At 40.3% G+C, this 21,413-nt stretch overlaps 1 protein-coding gene across 13 annotated transcripts in view; it reads left to right on the top strand.

Moving 5' to 3' along the window:
• CAST (calpastatin) overlaps positions 1 to 21,413 on the top strand; it is a 110,113-nt gene that overhangs the window by 38,899 nt on the left and 49,801 nt on the right. For 10 of the 13 annotated variants that reach the window (XR_004001082.1, XM_030568036.1, XM_030568033.1 and 7 more), the window contains 5 exons: positions 11,308 to 11,361; positions 14,834 to 14,899; positions 18,346 to 18,396; positions 19,739 to 19,795; positions 19,916 to 20,032. Coding sequence is in view for 12 of the 13 variants with exons in the window: in XM_030568036.1 (XP_030423896.1) it covers positions 11,308 to 11,361; positions 14,834 to 14,899; positions 18,346 to 18,396; positions 19,739 to 19,795; positions 19,916 to 20,032 (345 nt within the window). In the remaining variant the exon portion in view is untranslated. The remainder of the gene's footprint in view (positions 1 to 11,307; positions 11,362 to 14,833; positions 14,900 to 18,345; positions 18,397 to 19,738; positions 19,796 to 19,915; positions 20,033 to 21,413) is intronic. The other 3 variants (XM_030568040.1, XM_030568043.1, XM_030568045.1) reach the window with 1 other exon arrangement.

The following is a 21,413-nucleotide window of genomic DNA, read 5'->3' as shown; positions in this document are numbered from 1 at the left end:
AATATTGGCGTTGCATTAGCTATCTTCCAGTCATTAGGTACCGAAGCTGATTTAAAGAACAGGTTACAAACCGTAGTTAATAGTTCTGCAAAAAGTTTCACATTTGAGTTCTTTCAGAACTCTTGGGTGAATGTCTCTGGTCCCGGTGACTTGTTACTGTTAAGCTTATTTATTAATTCCAAAATCTCCTCTAGAGACATCTCAATCTGTGACAATTTCTCCAATTTGTCACCTACAAAAGCCGGTTCAGGTTTGGGAATCTCCCTAACATCCTCAGCTGTGAAGACTGAAGCAAAGAATCCATTTAGTTTCTCTGCAATGACTTTATCGTCTTTAAGTGCTCCCTTTGTATCTCGATCAGCCAGGGGCCCCATTGGTTGTTTAGCAGGCTTCTTGCTTCTGATATACTTAAAAAACATTTAGTTATTACCTTTTGAGTTTTTGGCTAGCCTTCCTTCAAACTTCTCTTTTGGCTTTTCATATTACATTTTTACACTTAATTTGGCAGTGTTTATGTTCCTTTCTATTCACCTCACTAGGATTGGCCTTCCACTTTTTAAAAGATGCCTTTTTATCTCTCACTGCTTCTTTTACATGATTGTTAAGCCATGGTGGCTCCTTTTTAGTTTGTTTACTGTGTTTTTTAATTTGGGGCATACATTTAAGGTGGGGCTCTATTATGGTGTCTTTGAAAAGCGTCCATGCAGCGTGCAGGGATTTCACTTTAATCACTGTATCTTTTGATTTCTGTTTAACTAACCCCCTCATTTTTGCAGAGTTCCCCTTTCTGAAATTAAATGCCACAGCTTTGGGCTGTTGAGGTGTTCTTCCCACCACCGGGATGTTAAATGTTGTTATATTATGGTCACTGTTTCCAAGTGGGTTATAGTTACCTCTTCGACCAGCTCCTGCGCTCCATTCAGGACTAAATTGAGAGTTGCCTGTCCCCTTGTGGGTTCCCATACCAGCTGCTCCAAGAAGCAATCATTTAAAGTATTGAGAAATTTTGTCTCTGCATTTCATCGGAGGGATAATTGAAATCCTCCCGCTATTATTGAGTTCTTAATTTTGATAGCCTAATTTCCCTTAGCATTTCATTGTCACTATCACTGTCTTGGTCAGGTGGTTGATAATAGATCCTTAATGTTGTTATATTCTTATTGGAGCATGAAATTACTATCCATAGAGATTCTATGGAACATGTGGATTCACTTAAGATTTTTACTTCATTTTGATTCTACATTTTCTTTCACATATGGTGCCACTTCCCCCTCCCTGCACACACACACACGCACCCACCCACACGACCTGTTCTGTCCTTCCAATATATTTTGTACCCCGGAATGATTGTGTCCCATTGATTGTTCTCAGTCCACCAGGTTTCTGTGGTGCCTATTATATCAATATCCTCTATCGCAAGGCACTTTAGTTCACCCATCTTATTATTTAGACTTCTAGCATTTGTGTACAAGCATTTTAAAAACTTGTCCCTGTTATTTGTCTGCCCTTTTCTGATGTGTCCAATTCTTTTTTATGTGAATGTTTCTCATCTGATGTGGCCCCTAGATTTTCCTCTTCCATCCTCTCCTCCTGACTATACCCTAGAGAATCTCTATCAATAGACTCTTGTCTAAGAGAAGTCTCTGTCTGATCCACGTGCTCCTCTGCAGCAGTTGGCTTTCCCCCATCTCCTAGTTTAAAAACTGCTCTGCAATCTTTTTAATGTTAGGTTCCAGCAGTCTGGTTCCACTTTGGTTTAGGTGGAGCCCATCTCTCCTGTATAGGCTCTCCTTATCCCAAAAGTTTCCCCAGTTCCTAATGAATCTAACCTCCCCATCTCCCCCCGCCCCCCAACACCATCATCTCATCCACACATTGAGACTCTGAAGCTCTGCCTGCCTACCTGGCCCTGCACGTGGAAATGGGAGCATTTTTGAGACTGCCATATATCATGCATATAATACATGTAGTGTAATACAGGTTAGTTAGCCAGATGGAGTTAGCTCTGGTAGTGCTCACAACCAAGAATGGAATTTGCTGATTAGACATTTTTGTCAGTTCAGTTTTATCCTCATGTTGGGCTCCACCTAGTGTTCTTGGTGCATACTACTCCTTTTGATTTTTCACCCTCTTGTTACAAGAGAATACCATAGTCTCAATACAACTTCAGTTCTGCGCTTAGTTAAATTACATATTGGAGTTGTTTACTTTAATAAACCACAGTCCACTGCAGATTGAACTGTAACTACCATATTTAGTTCATTCTTCATGTTCTTGACTGTGAGCTTTGGTCTCAAAAAAACCCAAACAAGTTTCTGATTTTCTTATTGCCTACGGGGGAGCCAGTTTATTTTAAAAATATTTTTCTTGTGAACTCTTTAAAGTTGTGGAAGGTTTATGGAATTCTGTGTGAATAATGATATGGGTACATTGATGATTTTCTAGCAAGGAAGTCTTCTGTTTATTAGTTGAGCTAATAATAAATGTTGAATTACACTGGTCTACAATTTTTGAGAAGTCGTCTGCTTCAGAGATAAAATGTGATATTTATTATGTATTTTGATGTGCTGAATTCAAATGTGACAATTAAAACAACTGGCTACTGTTTCTAAGATATTTAAGTTTTTACATTTTATGTCTATGTATATTGTGTAGATAGTAGAGTTTGAATCATAAATTGTAAACCTAGGTCTTTTCATGTGTTTATGGTTGCTTTGCATGATAATATTTCACCTGTCCTGTTTATGTAACACTTTAAACATCAGCAAAAGGTTTATTATGAAACAAAAGGCAAAAAACTATTATGTACGTAGTTCAGTCCTATTCAGTGTCTACTCGGCGCTTCTTGGCCTGTCTCTTGTATTCATTAAATGGAGCATCTCTTGTCACTGTCCAGCAATAGTCTGCAAGCATTGATGGGCTACATTTGCCCTGATAGCCTGCCAGGAGATTCCACTGCTATAGTCTGGAGCCCAACAGCTCTGCCTTACTCTTGGGTAGTTCCAGATCCCTGACAAGGTCATTCAGTTCACCTTGTGTTCTGAGGTGTGATTCAGAGGAGGAGGATGGGAGAAAATGTGGGTCCTGTGACATAGATGGTTCAGGACCAGAAGTTTCATCCTCTTCCTCTTCCTAGTCTGACTCAAGTGAGAATGATTCTGGTGCATCAGGAACCGGCAGTCCTTCTCCGTGGGGTACCGGGCATATAGCTGATGGAATGTTTGGATAATGCACAGTCCACTTTTTCTTCTTTGACACACCTTTCCCGACTGGAGGCACCATGCAGAAGTAACAATTGCTGGTATGATCTGTTGGCTGTCTCCAAATCATTGGCACTGCAAAAGGCATAGATTTCCTTTTTCTGTTCAACCACTGGCGAAGATTTGTTGCACAAGTGTTGCAGCATATCTGTGGGGCCCACCTCTTGTCCTGATCTCCAATTTTGCAGCCAAAATAAAGGTGATAGGCTTTCTTAACCATAGTGGTTATACTCTGCTTTTGTGATGCAAAAGTCACTTCACCACAAACATAGCAGAAGTTATCCGCACTGTTCACACAAGTACGAGGCATCTCTGCTCACTTTGGCTAAACAGAAATGTGTCCCTTTGCAAAATCAAACACTGACAAATAAGAGAGCACGACATTGTATGATTTCTAGAGCTGATCTAGGGCAATTTGTTCAGCAGAGTGATGTAAGCTTTGTTACGATTGCATCATCCATGACTTCTAGGAATACCACGATGCAATTCATATCATGTACACCAGCTTCAGATTGCATCATTCATTGTTTTGCCTAAAAAGCAAGTACTGTCCAAACCCAGTCATAGATTTATTCCTAGATCCAGTCAAAGATGTATTTTAATCATTTCTGGTTTAAATTGAGATCCCTTCCCTTTATAACTCACTCATCCTCCGCCATTCCCAAGTCAAGGGTCGTACGTATATACTGACCCAATAGCGTATCTTGAAAACTAGAGCCAATCAACAATTTTAAGCATCATCTTCGTTCTCAGTGACCCAGAATTAGTAAAGTTGGACTACATTTATTTCAGAAGCATTTTGGCTGTAGAGCAGTGTTAAACACAGGAAATATGTCTAGGATACATTATTATATGAAGATTCAAAATCTAATGTCTATTAAGGAATTTTCCCAGTAAGGTCATTGATTCAGCAAACTTTGCTTGTTCCACAAAGCAATTTAAGTACTTGCTTAACTTTAAACACATGCTTAAGTCCTATTGATTTTAATGGGATGTAAGCACATACTTAAGTGCTTTGCTAAATTGGGGCCAGAATTTAGTTTCATGGTATGATTTTTTTTAGCAGAAGTCCACTAAAGGTTTCTGCAGAAAACCAGAAGTTAGTAATAAAGAGACTAACTTTTGCCTCCAATGATTTTTACAGTTTTCTAGGATTATCTCCCCAGTAATCAGCCTGAAAAATAAGAAGATTTGTTTATAACATTCAAGGTTGTAAAGTCAAACAGAGATAATAGGTGCTGGCCTTTATGCTCTTGCAGGTTTGCTTGGTTGGTTGGTTTTTTTTGGTTGGATAGTTCTTTTAGTGATACTTGCCTGAATGTAACTTTTAATTCAAATGGAAGTGTTAGAAAAAAAAATCATGTTGATTATTCTTGCATAGTACCTGACTTTAAAAAAACACAAAAGTAAGCAATCTTTAAGCCAGAAGTATGTTCTAGATACTATTTTTCCCATTTACATAATCTTCAGGTACTTAATGTGAAATGTCTGAATCTGATACTCAAAACAGAAAGTGATAGCATATTAAACCATGTACAGACTTCTCCATAGTCCAGTAGTTTCATTGTGAAATAAATGGGCATGTATTTCAGAAAATAGTTTAAGGCCCAAAGGGACTATGAGATCATCTAGTATGACCTCTTGTATATCACAGGCTATTATATTTCACCCAGATACCCCTGTCTTAAGCCAAATTATTTTAGTTAGACTAAAGTATTTCAGTCCTTAGGAGTCTAAACTGTGTGCCACAGGGATGGAAGATATTTTCACATGATTCCAGCCTATAAACCACACCCAATGCTTCAAAGAGAGGTTTTAAAAAAAACAAAACAAAACAAAAAGCCCTCCCTCACAGGTTCCCTGTCAGTCTGACCTGGAGGAAAATTCCTTCCAGATCCCTAGTTTGGTGAGCAGGACCCTGGGCATGTAAGGGCTAGTCTATGCTGGTAACGTTAAAGTGCTGCTGCGGCAGCACTTTAACATGACTTGTGCAGTTGCGGCAGAGCTCCTTCCCTTCTTAAAAAAAACAACACCTCCACAAGGGGCATAGCTTCCAGTGTTGAGAGAACGGCTCCCAGCGCTGGTGCACTGTCTACACTGGAGCTTTACAGTGCTGAAACTTGCTGCACCCAGGAGGGTGTTTTTTCTTAAGTTGCAGCACTGTAAAGTGCCAGTGTAGACAAGCTCAAAGCAAGACACACCAGCCATGTATCTAGACAGAGGATTCTCTGAACCAACTCAGAACACTGGTCCATCCTGTCCAGTGACGTGTCTTCAGCTGTGACCAATGTCTGGTGCTTCAGAGAAAGGTGAATAAGAAAACAGCCACTCACTCACACAGAATACATCCAGCCCATTGTGCATTGTGGGGGGGAAATCCTTCCTGACCCTGTGGTGATTGGCTGAAGGCCTGAAGCACGAAATAAGATTAATCACTGTTTTAACGCGGAGCTTCAGATTTTAGAAGTGTGTTGAGGGCAATGCAGTCATCCTGGTCTCCCCATGGCTCATGAAGGAAAGGAATGAACGGATGATTCAGATTCACGGATTCCAAAGCCAGAAGGAACCACCACAACTACCCAGCCCAACCCCCAGCACACAGAAGCCTTAGAATTTCTCCCTGAAGATGGATTAAAGCATATATTTTAGAAAGAGATCTAATCTCATTTTTAAAGACTCCAAGCAATGGTTAGTCCACCACCTCCCCACTTAAGCTGTTCCAATATTTAATTATCCTCACTACTAGGAACTTGCGTCTTATTCCAATGTTGAATTTATCTAAGTTCAACTTTTAGCCATTGGATCTTGTCATACCTTTGTCAGCCAGGCTGGACACCATCCCACCCTTCCTCTCCCCAGCCATCCCTGCCAAAACACACATCCAGATATCTTTCTATCTGTAAGTACCTATACACAGTGGTCAAAACACCTCTCCAACTCCTCAACATTTAACTGAATAAGTTGAGCTCCTAAAAACCTCACATCATAAAACGTATTTTCCAGCCCCTAGATTATTATTGTGGTTCTCGTTTTAATTCTCTCTGCTGTTTCCACATCATTCTTGAAGTGGGTCTATCAGAGCTGGACACTGTATTCTGGTAGTGGTCTTACCAATGCTGTGTACATAGAGGAAAGCTCACTTCCCTAGTGTTCTCTCAACTTGTATATATTCACTCGTTAACTCATTTGTTTTAAGAGAGGCATAATTTTCCTACACTTGTTTTTTAAATGTTTTGGAATAACACGTTAGTTGTTAATGCACAAGAACTGCAGTCACAGTGTGAGATTGGATGAATCTTGAATTGTTTCCGAGACTATAAGATCAACATTTGTTATATTTGTAATCCATATGGCTGCATCTGCTTTGTGGCTGATTAGGAATTAAGAGAACCAGATGAGAGAGTGCTCCAGGTTAATGGCACTTCATTCAGATTTCAACTCCTGCATATCTACATTGCCAGTGTGCCACTTTTTTACAGCTTTTGAAAAAATTTGAGGCCAAATTTATGTCTTGATTACATACGTGCAACTCCCATCAACATAATTGAAGTCAGTGGGAATTGTGTGTGTATAAAATAGCATAGTGTTAAGTAAGCGTTAACTTTTTTGGGGAATCTCCATAGGTTTATGAAGGGAATAATGCTGTGTGGGGCAGCTGTCTCTGGGTCTAATTCTTGGGCCCTTCTCACCCACTGAAATGTTTCCATGAGTGCAAGGAAGGCGAGATGGAGGTGGCTGGGGTGATAGTCCAGGTTTTCATCTCCTTCATCCATTCAGGTGGAATGAAAAATTTAGCTCATAGTATTTTGTACCTTCAAAATATAATTCAAATATTAACTAGCTGATCAGCCAATTAACCTTTACAGTAGCCTTGGAAGTGTGTTTTGTTGTCCCTGTTTTACAGACAGTCATACAAGGTTAAATAATATGCCTGAGGTCATTCAGTGAGCCTATGACAGAGCCCCAGGTAGGAAGAAGCAGAAACAACTTTACCAGAAGTATTACCAGCCCAAATTTTGCCCTCAGATACACGACAATAACTGAAATCCCTAAAATCAGTGGGATTGCCTGGATGTAAGTGAAGGCAGAATTACACTCTATAATAAGCACTTGGAGCACACTTTGTTTTGCCTGCTTCTGAACACTTATCTTTTAGTTTTGTGTTAATACTAAAATAACAATAGTGTTCTGAAGCAAATACAGTCTGTTTTGTGTTGACCATATATGTTTCATTATGTAATCTTTTTTTAATGTGTCCTGTTTGCCAACAAGAGCTCATTATTCTCATACTATAACAGGGTGTGCCTCCAAACATGTTAAAGCCTCTCCAAGTTCTATTTAAGCCATGAATCAGTCAGCTATTGTGCTAGTTACTAGGTAACATTTTAATATTTATCTCCAAGCCTGATATACATTCCTGTGTTGCATCAGAGGACAAAACTTGATCTGTTCTGAACGTTTAGATGGTGTTAAATGGAGAATACAGGTTTTTTTTTTTATAGCAGCATGTTGTTGGCTAGTACACATGACATACACACCACCATAAAGAACAGTAAAATGAAACCATCCAAAATTGTCTCACGTTAAACAGCCAATGTTATGTAGGTGGTTTAGCAGATATCAAACAATCAAGACACTTCTACATATGTATGTATTAACACGCATATTTTGCTCACAGATAAGGGGACCAGATTGTTCCAGGTCCTTGTGTGATACAAGGATTGAGAGGACAAAAAAATCTCACTCCACTGCCTTGTAAAACCCATTCAGGGGAAGTGCCTAAGGCAGTTGAAGTCCTTGATCTCTGGGGACCACAGGTGGGACGGGCCTTCAGTGCATCCTAGGGTGCACTATGGCCCAGAAGGAGCAGGAAGACCCTGATAGCACTGTCCTACCCCCTCCATGCTATCCTGTAGAGCAAGTCAACTGCAGCAGGGGGACATCCTGTACTTCAGGCCACTGAGGTTGTGGTCTGGTTTCTATACCACCCACACTAAGGCCTTTTCAAGGGAGGAATAGCTAGTGGATCCACATAATGGTTGACCCATCAAGACCAAAGCCAAGCCTTTCTCAGACTTTTCTCCTTGAAGAATTAACCCCTTCATCTGTCTTCATTAAATAAACAGACATTCACAACACTAAGTGAAACTGTTCTGTGAGGTGTTTTGACAAGAGATGAAGACAGTACTGTTGTTTGGCATAGTCACATTAATCAGACTGCCCTTGGTAAAAGCACCTGATGAATACGTTGTCCGTTATTAGCACAAATTACGATGTTGTGTGCACACATAGTGCTTTAAAAGAGAAAAAGATGTGAATGCTTATTGCATGTATTTCAACTACTCTGTTAGTGTATTGTAAGTGAGAAAAAGGTCACTCAGAAGAAGTGTGGTGATGATGTGTATGTAGCATTACGTGTTTGGAGGTGGTGTGCTCATCTGGGTTAGTGTGCGTCTTTACTGCATCACAGTGAGGGTGACTGTTAAGAGAAGGGGTGGCACAGATACTTATTAGTCATGTAGCAAGAACTCAAGTGACTTTATATGTGTAATCTGCTTCTCCCTAAGGGTATTGTGTTGTAGAACAAGATACAGAGACCTCATCCCCTGGAGTTTATCTGTTACCTGAGATAGATAGAAAAAGTTGTCAAAAGGAATATTTGTTTCAACCCTTCATGTAGACATCTTTATGGATTATGATGAATTTTGTTTTCAGAATGTGCCTTAACATTTCCATTTTTGTATTGCATCCAGTCTGGAGAGAAAAATGGACTTGTTTACATACAGTACGCAGAACACTTCAATAGTTGGAAGGTCAATTGTATGTTGTATCCCAAGTACATTTGGAGAAAGTAAACCTGGGACAAATATGTCTAGGATATAAGAAAAGGAGTGGAGTACAAGCCTGCTTGTCAGAATTAATTGTGCAGCATAGCGCCATTATTGCCTTAATTAAAGTGACACTATTCATTTGTTTTATTTCAGCTGAAAATATATTTACCCACAAATTTTACACGTAATATCTAAGAATCCTATACTTATTCAGTTTGTTTACTTTGTGCATTGTGATGACACTTTGTGTTATAAACAGTTTCACTGTTTATCTTGTACACTTTTTTCCTTTTCAGTGTGGGTGTTCTTATATAGCAGACCAGGGAAATAAAAATGCGACTAAATCCACAGTGTGATAGGGCATGACTGCCGCATAGTGCACTCTGCTTGTTGAATGTGGCACTACCAGCCGCCTTCAGTTTCCTTCCCCGTCTCCTCGTCTCTTCATACACTGGTCTGTGCTGGAGATGTGACTTAGCCCTCCAGCTGACCCACAAACAAACATAACTCCTTTCAGGATAGCAAAAGTCAAAGTAAAAATCCCAACAGAAAAGGAAGGTTCTTCAGCCTTTCAGGGATTTCTCTTTAGGCCGCCCTTTGGGCTACATTTGATTAGTCTTTCTAGCTCTGGGATAGAGTACTTGGCCTCCCAGGCCAGTTCCCCTGGAGTACCATTCTCTACCACTGCTGAGGTTCTGTTCCATGTATCCTTCCCTGCTCTAGTATAGAGCACTGAGCTCCCAGGCTAGTTCACCTGGAGTACCCGGCCTCCTGCCTGTGGTTCCACTCACAGACTGATATCTCTCAGACATTTTATATAAGGCCCAGGTATCCATTAAACTATCACCTGACCCTTCTTAGTCCTGCCCCCTCAGGCTGGGAAGCAGGGAATTAATTACAGTTTGGGTGTGGCTTAAAGAGGTCAATCACCCAGTGACACTCCCAAATTGGCAGGAGGGACAGATTTAGTTTTTTTTTTTTAAGCAATTTTTTAAATTGTGTATATCCCTTTAAACTTCCTTTAATTTTGTCCTATCTTTTTCTGTGATGGAAAATTCTGGAAGATTTTGGAAGTGCTTAATGCGACGCATTCACCATAGACTAATCTTAAATTTTTTCTTCCTTTTTTGAAAGTCTTCTAGGAGAAAAGAGGTAAATGAGGAAAGTGACATTGCCACTGTGTTCATGTGAACTATATTGTGAAGTGCAAGGTCCTACATTTAGGAAAAAAGAGTTTAGATAACATTCCCCGGGTTGGGGACTGTTTTCTGGAAAGCAGTTCATGATAAAGTTTAGAGTGTTGGTGGATAACGAACTGAACATGAGCTCCTAGGACAATGCTGTGGCTAAAATGGCTAATGTAATTCTTGTTTGTATAAACAAGAATATTTAATAGGAATAGAGAGGTGGTATTACCCCCATATGTAACATTTTTGAGACAATTACTAGAACACTAATTCCATTTCTGGAAGCTGAAGGTAAATAAATTCAAGCTAAAAATAAGGCACAGTTTTTAAATAATGAGGTTGATTTAAACATTGGAACAGCTTACAAAGGGATTGATGACTTCTAGATGACTTGAAGTCTTCGAATCAAGAGTGAATGTCTTTCTGAACAAAATATGCAAAATTTGCTGTGGGTCAGCTACAAGATATTGGCTTGATTTAGGAACCAGTTCATGAAATTCTGTGGCATGTGTTACATCGGAGGTTAGGCTAGAAAATCATAATAATCCCTTCTGACCTTAAAAATCTATGAAGCTAAGAGTGTATATTAAATGTTATTTTTGGCAACCTAATAAATCGAAGAGGATATATGTCTTTGAGCAAGCACAGTAAAATATGAAAGAATTCTTCATATGTACATTTAAATATCCATAGATGTTTCAGCATTGGAGAGCAGGATTCTTATATATTCCAATATTCAGTTAGAAATCTGCTTTTAGCATACTTAAGAGAAGAGGCTGTTTCTACATTATACCTTGGGAACCCTACCTACTGACAGAGAAGCAGAGTAGGAGTATGTTTTCTAGTTTGGCAGAGAATCAGAATAAAAGTGATAGGCCTAATCTCCAATCCTCAGCCTGAATTTTAACATTAATTTTAAGAATCCTGTATACTTGCATAATACAAACTTTTGTATTAATACACATCTTAACATTTTATGTAAAGGTGAAATTGTTTTGAAGTAATGTTTTGATTTTTTTTTTTCTCCAGACACAGCCCCCTTCTACAACAAAAGCATCAGATATGAAGCCCACTGAAACAAAGGTATGAAGTCCTAAGGAATGAATCTTCGATTTATGAGTCAGAAGACGTGGATTTTACTTCAGACTGTCCCTGACTCATTATATGACCTTGACGAACTCTCTTATCTGTACCTGAGTTTCCACATCTGCAAAATAGGGATAAAGCCACTTGTCCTCTTATGCAAAACACTTTGAGGACTGTGGATTAAATTAATGAATACTTCAGAACCTCTGAATTATGCACATAGGCCCTGATCCTGCAAACTCTTAATTACAGGTATAACTTTATTTATGTGAATAGTCCCATGTGAGTAGTCCCAGTGAAGAATTTGGGCCTTAGTTAGTCAATGTGAAATCACATGTTCTCGTTAATGATACCCGCATTCCTCCCTACTATCTTCCTTCCTATTGTCTTTTACACTTGTTGTGCTGTGTCTTCAATAAGGTTTGCGAGCTCCTCAGGGCAAGAGGCTGTTTCATCTATGTCTTTGTAGAAAGGGGCCTTAATCCTGATTCGGGCTTTTTGGTCACTGTCGTAATATAAAAAATATAATAATGATGTTTTCCCTTCTCTTTGCCTAGCTGTACATTCTTGCTCAGGATCAAAATATTGAAACTGACAAAAATCCTGCCATCCAGAATAGGGCTTTTGCACATTTCAATATTTTGTCAGCTTTCTGAACCAGATCAGGTAGGGAACAATGTAGCGTGGTACAAGATACGGATTTTTCTAATGTTATACATATGTGACGTTAATGCCAGACTGGTAGGTCTAAGTTCAGTCATGTCACTTTGAGGTTGAAGTCCACTGTCAGCCTGTTTATGTTTAGCCTGTGTCCAGTTTTGGGCCCCACACTACAAGAAGGATGTGGAAAAATTGGAAAGAGTCCAGCGGAGGGCAACAAAAATATTAGGGGGCTGGAACACATGACTTATGAGGAGAGGCTGAGGAAACTGGGATTGTTTAGTCTGCAGAAGAGAAGAAAGCAGCTATCAAATCCCCCTCATTGAACTACCTGAAAGGGGGTTCCAAAGAGGATGGATCTAGACTCTTCTTAGTAGTAGCAGATGACAGAGCAAGGAGTAATGGTCCCAAGTTGCAGTGGGGGAGGTTTAGGTTGGATATTAGGAAAAACTTTTTCACTCAGAGAGTGGTGAAGCACTGGAATGGATTACCTAGGGAGGTGGTGGAATCTCCTTCCTTAGAGGTTTTTAAGGTCAGGCTTGACAAAGCCCTGGCTGGGATGATTTAGTTGGGAATTGGTCCTGTTTGAGCAGGGGGTTGGGCTGGATGACCTCCCGAGGTCCCTTCCAACGTTGATATTCTATAATTCTATGAGTCTGTGATAAACATTACAGGAGAATCCACTTCAACATTCTAATTTAGTCTGAAGTCTGATTTAGCAAGTGAAGCTTATTTGCCAAACTTCTACAAAAAACAGCAAAAGTTAAAATTTTCAAAGCTGTAGCACCTTTAAAATCACCAACTACTTGAATGTCAGAATATTTCTTGGTAAAAAGCAACTTTCTCCTTCTTTTCCTTTGTATCGCCTCTGCCAATTCAAATAGTGCTATGCTGTAATTCCTCAAGGATGTTTTTCACTCAGCTCTTTTAATAGTCGTAGCTACAATGGATACCAAAATATCTAATTTATAAATCTTAATCTCCACACACAGTCCACAAGATCTAGCTACTATACTCCTGACAATAAACTGGACAATTATTAAGCCTTTGTCTAATCCCGCATGATCATCACGGCTCATAAATTTAGAGATTCGTTGTTTGTCAGTCACTAATTTAAGATGTTTCCTGATGATGATAGATTAATTATGAACCTACATCAAAGAGCAAACTCACTCCTAACATGCTCTTTCCATGTGGTATTATCTACATGATGGCAACTGGCTGGCCATCTATTAATAGAGGTGACTACTTTTTCTCTATTAATAGACTCAAAATAAGCATGCCTGCAGGAAAAAAGCTACAGTAGCAGGGCATAAATTCCTGCCCTGCAACATTTGGGGACTCTAGAGCATAGAGTCCTGCAGGAATTTACTGGCCTGTCTTTATGAAGGGAGAAGTGGAGCCACCTTACGTTGCCCTTTAATAGCTCATGTATAATTCACATTTCCTCCTTGAAGGGAAATTGGGGCACCCAGAGGGACTTCCTTGAAGGAAACAGAGTTGCTAGGGAGTAGGGCACCTTGAATGTCAAATGTCATTTCCTCTTCCTGGAGGGCTGCCTTCTTGTGCGGACCCCATTCCCAGTGACCCGCTTCTCATTCGGTCCCTGTGCCCTTGCCTCTGCTCCTCAGAGAACTATTTCCCATTTCTGTTCCGTTCTACCTCTTCCCTTGCCCCCAACCAGTAAACACCCATTCCTACTCCCTCTTTGCCTTCAAGACTGAATGTCAATCCCCTTTCCCAAAAAAGTGTAATCAGCTTTGTCCTGTGCAAATGGAAGCCATTGCAGCTGTGGCAGGGATAAGGATTTGTGCTTCATGGAGTTACCATAACATGTGAACCTCAACACCTTGTGCGAAGGTGTCTGGTTGGTTTATTGAAATGGAGAGGGGAAAAAGAGCAGTATGGGTATTGGGGAGGGATGAGGTGAACAAGGTGGATGGTGCATGTGCTGCCACAGGGATGGGCAGAGCTTAGGAAGGGGGGACAGTTTTATTCTAGGGGTCCTACTTGGAATTCATATTTGGGGACCTAACATGAATCATTATACCTTTTTGATCAGAGGAACCTAACTGCCAATAAAATAAGCCTGAAGAGGGGACACCATGAAGGTGTATAAACTGTTAGATAAACAGAGTTGTCCTCCAGATCCTGAAAAGCCTTTCTGCATCTTCAAGTGTAGCTGTTTTGAAATGTAACTTCTGTGTTGAATGATGAACAAAGCTAGTCTCCAATTATAATTCCTCTCCCTCTTCCTCCCAGATTGTGTACATCTCACTGTTCTTTCACTTTGCCTGTCCACCTCTATGATGAACTCTGAAAGCAGGATCCTGATATGTTTCTTTATTATTTGCTTACAAGGTCTAAACAGGCCGGAAGAGCTGAAGTTGCATCTGCAAACAAAAACACATCTGGCTATAGATTTTATTTCCTAAATCAAACTATTACACATCTGATGCCATTTTTACTGTGAACAATTCTGTTTAATGTTAATTTAAAAAAATATATAACACCCCCGCCCCGAATTTAAAACATAAACAATCCAGTAAATGTACACTCAAATTCCGAGAAAGGACTACTTGCTCTATAAGAAAATTGTCACAGTTACTAACAACAATATTGATAAAGTGAGCAGCACAGAGGTTTGAATTTAACTCTCAGTAACAGATATCTCTAGCAGTTTCAGTATAGCTGTTTTCATGTACAAACATAAATGGTAGTAAAATATTTTCTCATTTTTCCTGTAAATCTCTCTACGTTTCTTGAGAAATGTATTTTTAAAAAACCTAAATTTGTACTTTAATACTAGGCTACTTCAAGCCATAGCCAGACCAGTGGACAGCAGTCTCACAGCAGGAAGAGACACAAAGTTCAGGTGATGCACAATTGACTATGTCTCTGTCTGCAGTCACAGCAGCAGCATGTTTTCATCACTTAATTACTTCCACCATGAGTTTTTCATGTATCATGCTTATTAATATTGCAATCTTCCTTATGGGCCCAACACACCTTGGCAATCAATCATCAAAAACAAATTCTAGTTCCTCATGCCTTCACGTCGGTTGCATTTCCTTATTGCTGCAACCATCAGCTAAAGGCAGCACATGGCAAAAATCCATTTGATTGATAGTGTAATAATGTTAGAATAAAATTTCTAGCTTCATCTCTGCACAAGCACACACAATATTCTTGGACCAGAAGACCTGGAAGATTAGGATACTTGCTTTGAGAACTGATTTACTTGATTGATGGTGTTAAGTGTGTGTGTGTGTGTGTGTGTGTATAATATATATATATCAGAGTATGTACATGTATTTGTATGCATGCATGCATACATATGGTAGGTATACAAGTGTACCCTCTCTATAATAGTGAACCTTTGGTTATAATGAACCTGGTCCCTGGATCCCACCTCTGGCCTCAGGGCCAAGACGGGGGCTGATAGCTCTTCCAGCCACGGCAGCTTTAGGGTTCAAGGTGTCAGCCCTGCCCCAGTGGCAGGGCTCTTGAACTTCAGGCTATAACAAGCAAATGGCTTGGATCCCCAGGGGGTTTGTTATAGTGAGGCTATACTGTAGTGTGTAAATGCATGCATGCAGACTGTGAATGTATCTGAGAAACAAAACTTCTTGATCAGTTTTAAAATACATGGAAAGTCTAGAAAGTAACAATATGTTTAAAATATATGGTCTATGAGGTGAAGTGATTTATTTTCAGCGTGGAGTACAGGAAATTTCACTCCTACCTCCAAAGTATTCGCTGTTTCTGTGGTTTGTATGATTATTTACTGCATACATTACAATGTGGTGTTATATACCTTACTCTGCGTTTTCAAAATCTTTGTGTCACTTGCACCCATGCATGCATGTGCACATGCACACTCAACCTCAGAATTTCACATGTAAATTTACTGTGGATCTGTGCATGGGTTTAATAAAATTTCATGGTGGGTCAACTAATCCATGTAAACGCCAAATACATCTAAATAATACTTTATAATGCCTCTCAAGTGAAAGAAAAAAGTTTGCAAAATTACAGTAGATCAATTGCATACTTAAATAATAAAGTGGTTATATCCATTGTTTTGTTTTAAAGGTGATTCTGTTGTAGGTGACTATAAAAATGTGGGTCCTTATTAGTTTGTTTCTGACTCTAAATGTGCTAACCGTCCAAGTAAAAAATGTGTTTTCTAACTGATGGCTTGAAGTTCAACTTCCCGTATGGTTACTGGAGCCAGGCTTTCACTCAATGATTATGCAGCTAAAACTTAGAAAAAATACTGTTGATAATACTTGATCCACTGAAAACTTCAGCTGACTCTCCAATAGCTATGTTGACTTTGAAGGAGTACAGTAAAAAACCTAAAAATAATAATAATATTAATAATAAAGTCAGGCCATGTCTACACTGCAGTGATTTGCCACATAGCTGTATTGCTCAGGGGTGTGGTATGTGATATCTTTCACATACCACATCCCTGAACAATACAGCTATGTGGCAAATCACTGCAGTGTAGACATGACCTGACTTTATTGTTAATTTTAGTTTTTTTACTGTACTCCTTCAAAGTTAACATAACTATTGGAGAGTTAGCTGGCAGAAGCCCCAAGGGTAAATGCTGTTATACTGGCAAAACTGCACTTTTACTGGTATAGCTCAGGCTGGTCTATGCAAGAAAATTAGATCGACCCAGCTTCGTTGCTCAGGGTATGAAAAATACACACCATTTCGCAAAGTAGTATGATAGCCTAAGTCCCTGTGGAGATGATAGTAGATTAATGGAAGAATTTATCCGTTGACCTAGCTACTGCCTCTTGGGGAGCTGGATTTACTGTAGCGATGGGAGAGCCTCTCCCATCACTGTAGTAAGTTTCTACGTTTTAGTGGTTTAAGTGTAGGCATAGCCTTATTTTGCGTGGGAAGAAGAATAAGCTATGCCAGCAAAAGCACAGCTATGCTAATATAGCTGTGTCTGCACTGGGAGTACTTTTGCCAGGATAGTATACCAATATAACTATACTGACATGGTCTCAGTAAAGTAAGCAGCTATGACTTATAACAGGAGTGGGCAAACTTTTTGTCCTGAGGGCCATATCTGCATATTGATATTGTATGGTGTGCCATGAATATTCATGAAATTGGCGGTTGGGGTATGGGAGGGGGTGAGAGGTGCAGCTCTGGGGCAGGGCCAGGAATGAGGAGTTGAGTGTGGGAGGGGGCTCTGGGATAGGGCAGGGAGTTGGGATGTGGGAGGAAGGGCTCTGGGGTGTGGATTAGGGGTTTGGGGTGCAGGAGGGTACCTCAGGCTGGGATCAAGGGGTTTGGAGGGCAGGAGGGGGTTCAGGGCTGGGGCAGGAGGGGGTTCAGGGCTGGAACAGGAGGATGGGGTATGGGAGGAGGTCAGGGGTGCAGGCTCCACACCGTGCTTATCTCAAGCAGCTTCTGGAAACAGTGGCATGTCCCCCTCTCCAGCTCCTATGCAGAGGCGCGGTCAGGTGGCTCTGCGCACTGCCCCGTTCACAGTCGCCTCCCCTGCAGCTCCCATTGACCACAGTTCCTGGCTGCAGTTTCTGGCCAATGGGAGATGCAGAGCTGGCACTTGGGGTGGAGGCAGCGTGCAGAGTCCCCTGGCTGCCCCTGTGCATAGGAGCCAGGTGGGGGGACGGGACATGCTGGTGCTTCTGGGAGCCACAGCACGTGCGGAGCGGGGCAAGTCCCCAACCCCACTCCCTAGCGGGAGCTCAAGTGCCAGTTTAAAAGGTCTGATGGGCTGGATGTGGCCCCTGGGCTGTAATTTGCCCGGCCCTGACTTAGAAGCTGTGATATTCAGTAACCTTTTTGGCAGTAACTACACTATTTTATTCGTTGTGGGAATTCATAACCTTGTATATACAAGATATTGATTATACTTTTTGTACTTTGAGTTGAGATGAATCATAATAATAATATTCTGAATGTTGCTAAAACAGCTTTTTTCAGTTTGGGAAACTGGAATTATTGGTTACCTTTACTCAGTTCTCTTATTTCATGGCCCAAGTGAAATGAGTATATAAATTGTGTGTGTTTTATCTGCTGTGTTTTGGCCTTGCTCCAGTAACTTACAATGCATGAACAGGGTCTTGTGCCCATGTGTTGTAAATTGGAGGGTGAAGTCATTATTTATTTATAATCCAGATACATTTGAGTGTTCGTGTATGTATAAAATATGCAGCATGTTTTAAAACATAAGAAAAACTAAGCTTAAATATGTTTTAAAACATAAAAAGCACTAAGCTGCTTTTTTGATCTTTTGTTCTGAATATAATTTTTTATATATTTTAGAGCTCACAAACTGCAAAAACAGAACCTGGAAAAGTAGCACAGTCACTAAAGGTAAGCTATTACTTTTATTTAATCATTGTGCATTGTTCTTTTTCAGAGAAGTTTGTAATGATAAGCTTAATTCTGCCACTAATGGACCAGATGCTCCCATCTTCTCATATGGGTGAAAGGAAACAAACCTACCTGCAGATGAGGTAGGAACAGGAGCTCTGCTGTTAGGAGTTGACATAGCACATTTCTGGGGAGCAGCCACTCTGTTGGGCTTCCCCTCTACCAGCAGATTTCTAAGCAGAAACCAGCATTAAATCCACCCTGCTCCATTTACCCTTTTAGGGCATGTGTGGGTGGGAAAGAACAGAGAAAGCTGACCTCACTGATTGTCAGGGAAAGGAGATGCTCATAGAGCTTGATGCAGAGTCTGCGTTGCTGCATGGATGCCTCAGAATTCACAAGGATATAGTCTAGGGCTAGGCTTCTCCTGCGTACTGCTTTCTCTCCTGCAGAGTTTTTTCCTAGGGAGAGGACTAGGTAACCCTATCTGCCTAGTAAATGTCAGGTTTTTTTAAGTTATTTCTATTTTTTTTCTTTCTCCTTCAATAGGCAGAGGAAGGAACCTGAAAACTAGAGTTTAAAAAAAACAACAACCCTAAAGTAAAAACAAGGCAGAATGATTCTAGTACATTGGGGTGGGTTTATTTTTTATTTTTTGGCAAGGACATATACAAAGTTTCAGCCCATTACTAGTTTTGCCCAAGATGAAAATACACATTTACAAAGAAAGATAACCCATACTTATAGGTTCTTCCAAGATCTTTTCTCTCAAACTTTAAACAGTGAATGAATGAATGGAGAAAAATTCATTTCCACAAACCTGGACTATGCTTTTTCTCATATGGCACATGGGCAAGAGTGAACTCACCAGCTGAACTAACTGAATATAAACTGTGCCTTCCCTTGAGATTGCTTGAGAAACTACAGGAAAAACTGTCACTATGAAGTAAACAAATGGGAATGTATAGCTAACAAAAAGGATATAAATAACTTGAGAGAAGTATTTTTACAACCCTTTGAAAGACCTCTTTATGTTTAAAGCCTGGCTACAACTACTCCCAGACGTGACTTTCCACTTTCTAGTATATTAAATCCGATACAGATAAGCGTTCACATGATTGTGCCTGTAGGATGTGTATAATCTGGTTGGAGCAGGAATTGTATCTTCCTTTGTTTGTGCAGCCCTGCTATTCAGAAAATAATAATTTCCTGTCTCTCTAAATTGTCTATCAGAACAGATGAAAGTTACATGTATGTTAAGTAAACTAGACTAAAACTCCATTGAGTTGAATACCTCCTAACAGTTAAATATTTTCTAATATATCTGTATTATTTTTGACAGCCAGCTGATTCTCAAACTAAACATCAATCTGAAGAGAAGCAAAAGGAACCTGGTGGGGTGAGTTATTTATATGTTCTCCTTTTGTTTGTTTCATTGGTTTGTTAGTTTTCTCAAAACAAAAACACAAGAATACTAAAATCTATCCTATATATTAATAGCATATTTATGGTTGTACAGGCAAAAAGCCCATCCAAACCTTCTGTAGCGAAAAGTTCTAAAAAAGCTAGTCCAGGAAAAGCGGCCACCGGTCAGACTGAAAAGTCAACGCAAGTATCTTCAATAGAAGAACCAAAGGTAAAGCAGAAGTGGCAAGCCCTTTATTACTTTGTTTGTTTATTTGTGTTGAGGGAGCGCCTACTAGCCCTAGTCACAGACCCTATTATGCTAGGCATCTGCAAACACTGAACAAAAAGACAGTTCTGGTCCCAAAGACAGACTGCCTTTTTGAAGGTATGTGTGCATTAAACTACAGTCTAAGCTACATTAAGCATGTATAAAACTTCACTGTTTGGGATTTAATTGGACCTTTGCATTTTGCTTATTTAACTTTAATAATGCCTTGAATGTACTGATTCAAAGGCAGTGAGAATAGAGTTGCAAGCATTGTCTATAGAATATGCATGACTGAACATCTGATTGGCAACAGCCTCTTTTAATATGTATTCTGCAATAATGCCAAGCTTCATATCCTCTCTTAAGCCATTCTTAGCTTTGTAAGGTGTCGTGGATGTTTTTGAAGGTGACCCATGTACAATTGCTGGCAGTTGCAGGCCTGTGTAAGACAGAAGTACTGCACATTTGAGACTCTTGTCACGTTCCCCTGCAAACTCCGCACGGCTCAGGCCACTCTTCGTGTATATCTGCATTGCAATGTAAACTCAGGGTTAGTAGAACTCTAGTTAGCAGACCCTGGGTTTGTTAACCTAGGGCTTGAGCATGTACACTCAGTTATAACTCAGGTTAGGAACTGTTGAACCCTGGGTCACAAACCCAGGGTCTCTAGTGCATTATGTGAGCCCAAGTCCAATCACCCTTATCCCAGACTTCCTAGCATCCTCCCAAAATGTGGTTGCTCTAGCCCTTTGTTCATGATCCTGTTTGGGAAAACTTGACCTATCACCAAACTTGACTGTTCAGAGGACAAAGCAAGTTCCTGTCTGATTGTGGAATACCTTTGGGAGACTCTGAGCACAAGTCCAGTAAGGCTACATTTACACTGTAAAGCAGTAGGGCTTGAACCCTGCATCCTGGCTTGACTCAGGCTCTGACCGTCCACCTCCATGAGGTATTGGGACCCGGAGTCTGCTCTCTGCCTTAGCATGATTTGTGTGTGGACAGAAGAGGGTTTAGGCTTGAGCCTGAGTCTTTACATTGCAATGTAAGCCAAGGGTTCACATACTCTTTGTCAATTGGTTCCTCTTTGCATCCTTAATAGAACACGTGAGCAGACTGGGAAGCCTAGGGTCAATCAAGGGTGTGTGCCTTGCTCTGTTTAATACATGAGCGCTGCCCTACTTGATGTTTGGCTTTCTTCTCTGTTGAGTGTTTCAGGCAGATTTTTGAGTGCCAATGACTGGCCCAAATGTGGAAGAGGAGCAGGCTGGCAGCATGCAGATGTGCAACACTCCCCACAGCCTGCAGGACTGATGGGAGCTTAAGGAGAGGGGAAAGAAGA

Source organism: Gopherus evgoodei, chromosome 6 (assembly GCF_007399415.2).
Source record: "Gopherus evgoodei ecotype Sinaloan lineage chromosome 6, rGopEvg1_v1.p, whole genome shotgun sequence".
NCBI lineage: Eukaryota > Metazoa > Chordata > Testudines > Testudinidae > Gopherus > Gopherus evgoodei.
The sequence above is the reverse complement of the archived record's forward strand: the minus strand, read 5'-3'. Positions and strand labels throughout refer to the sequence as shown.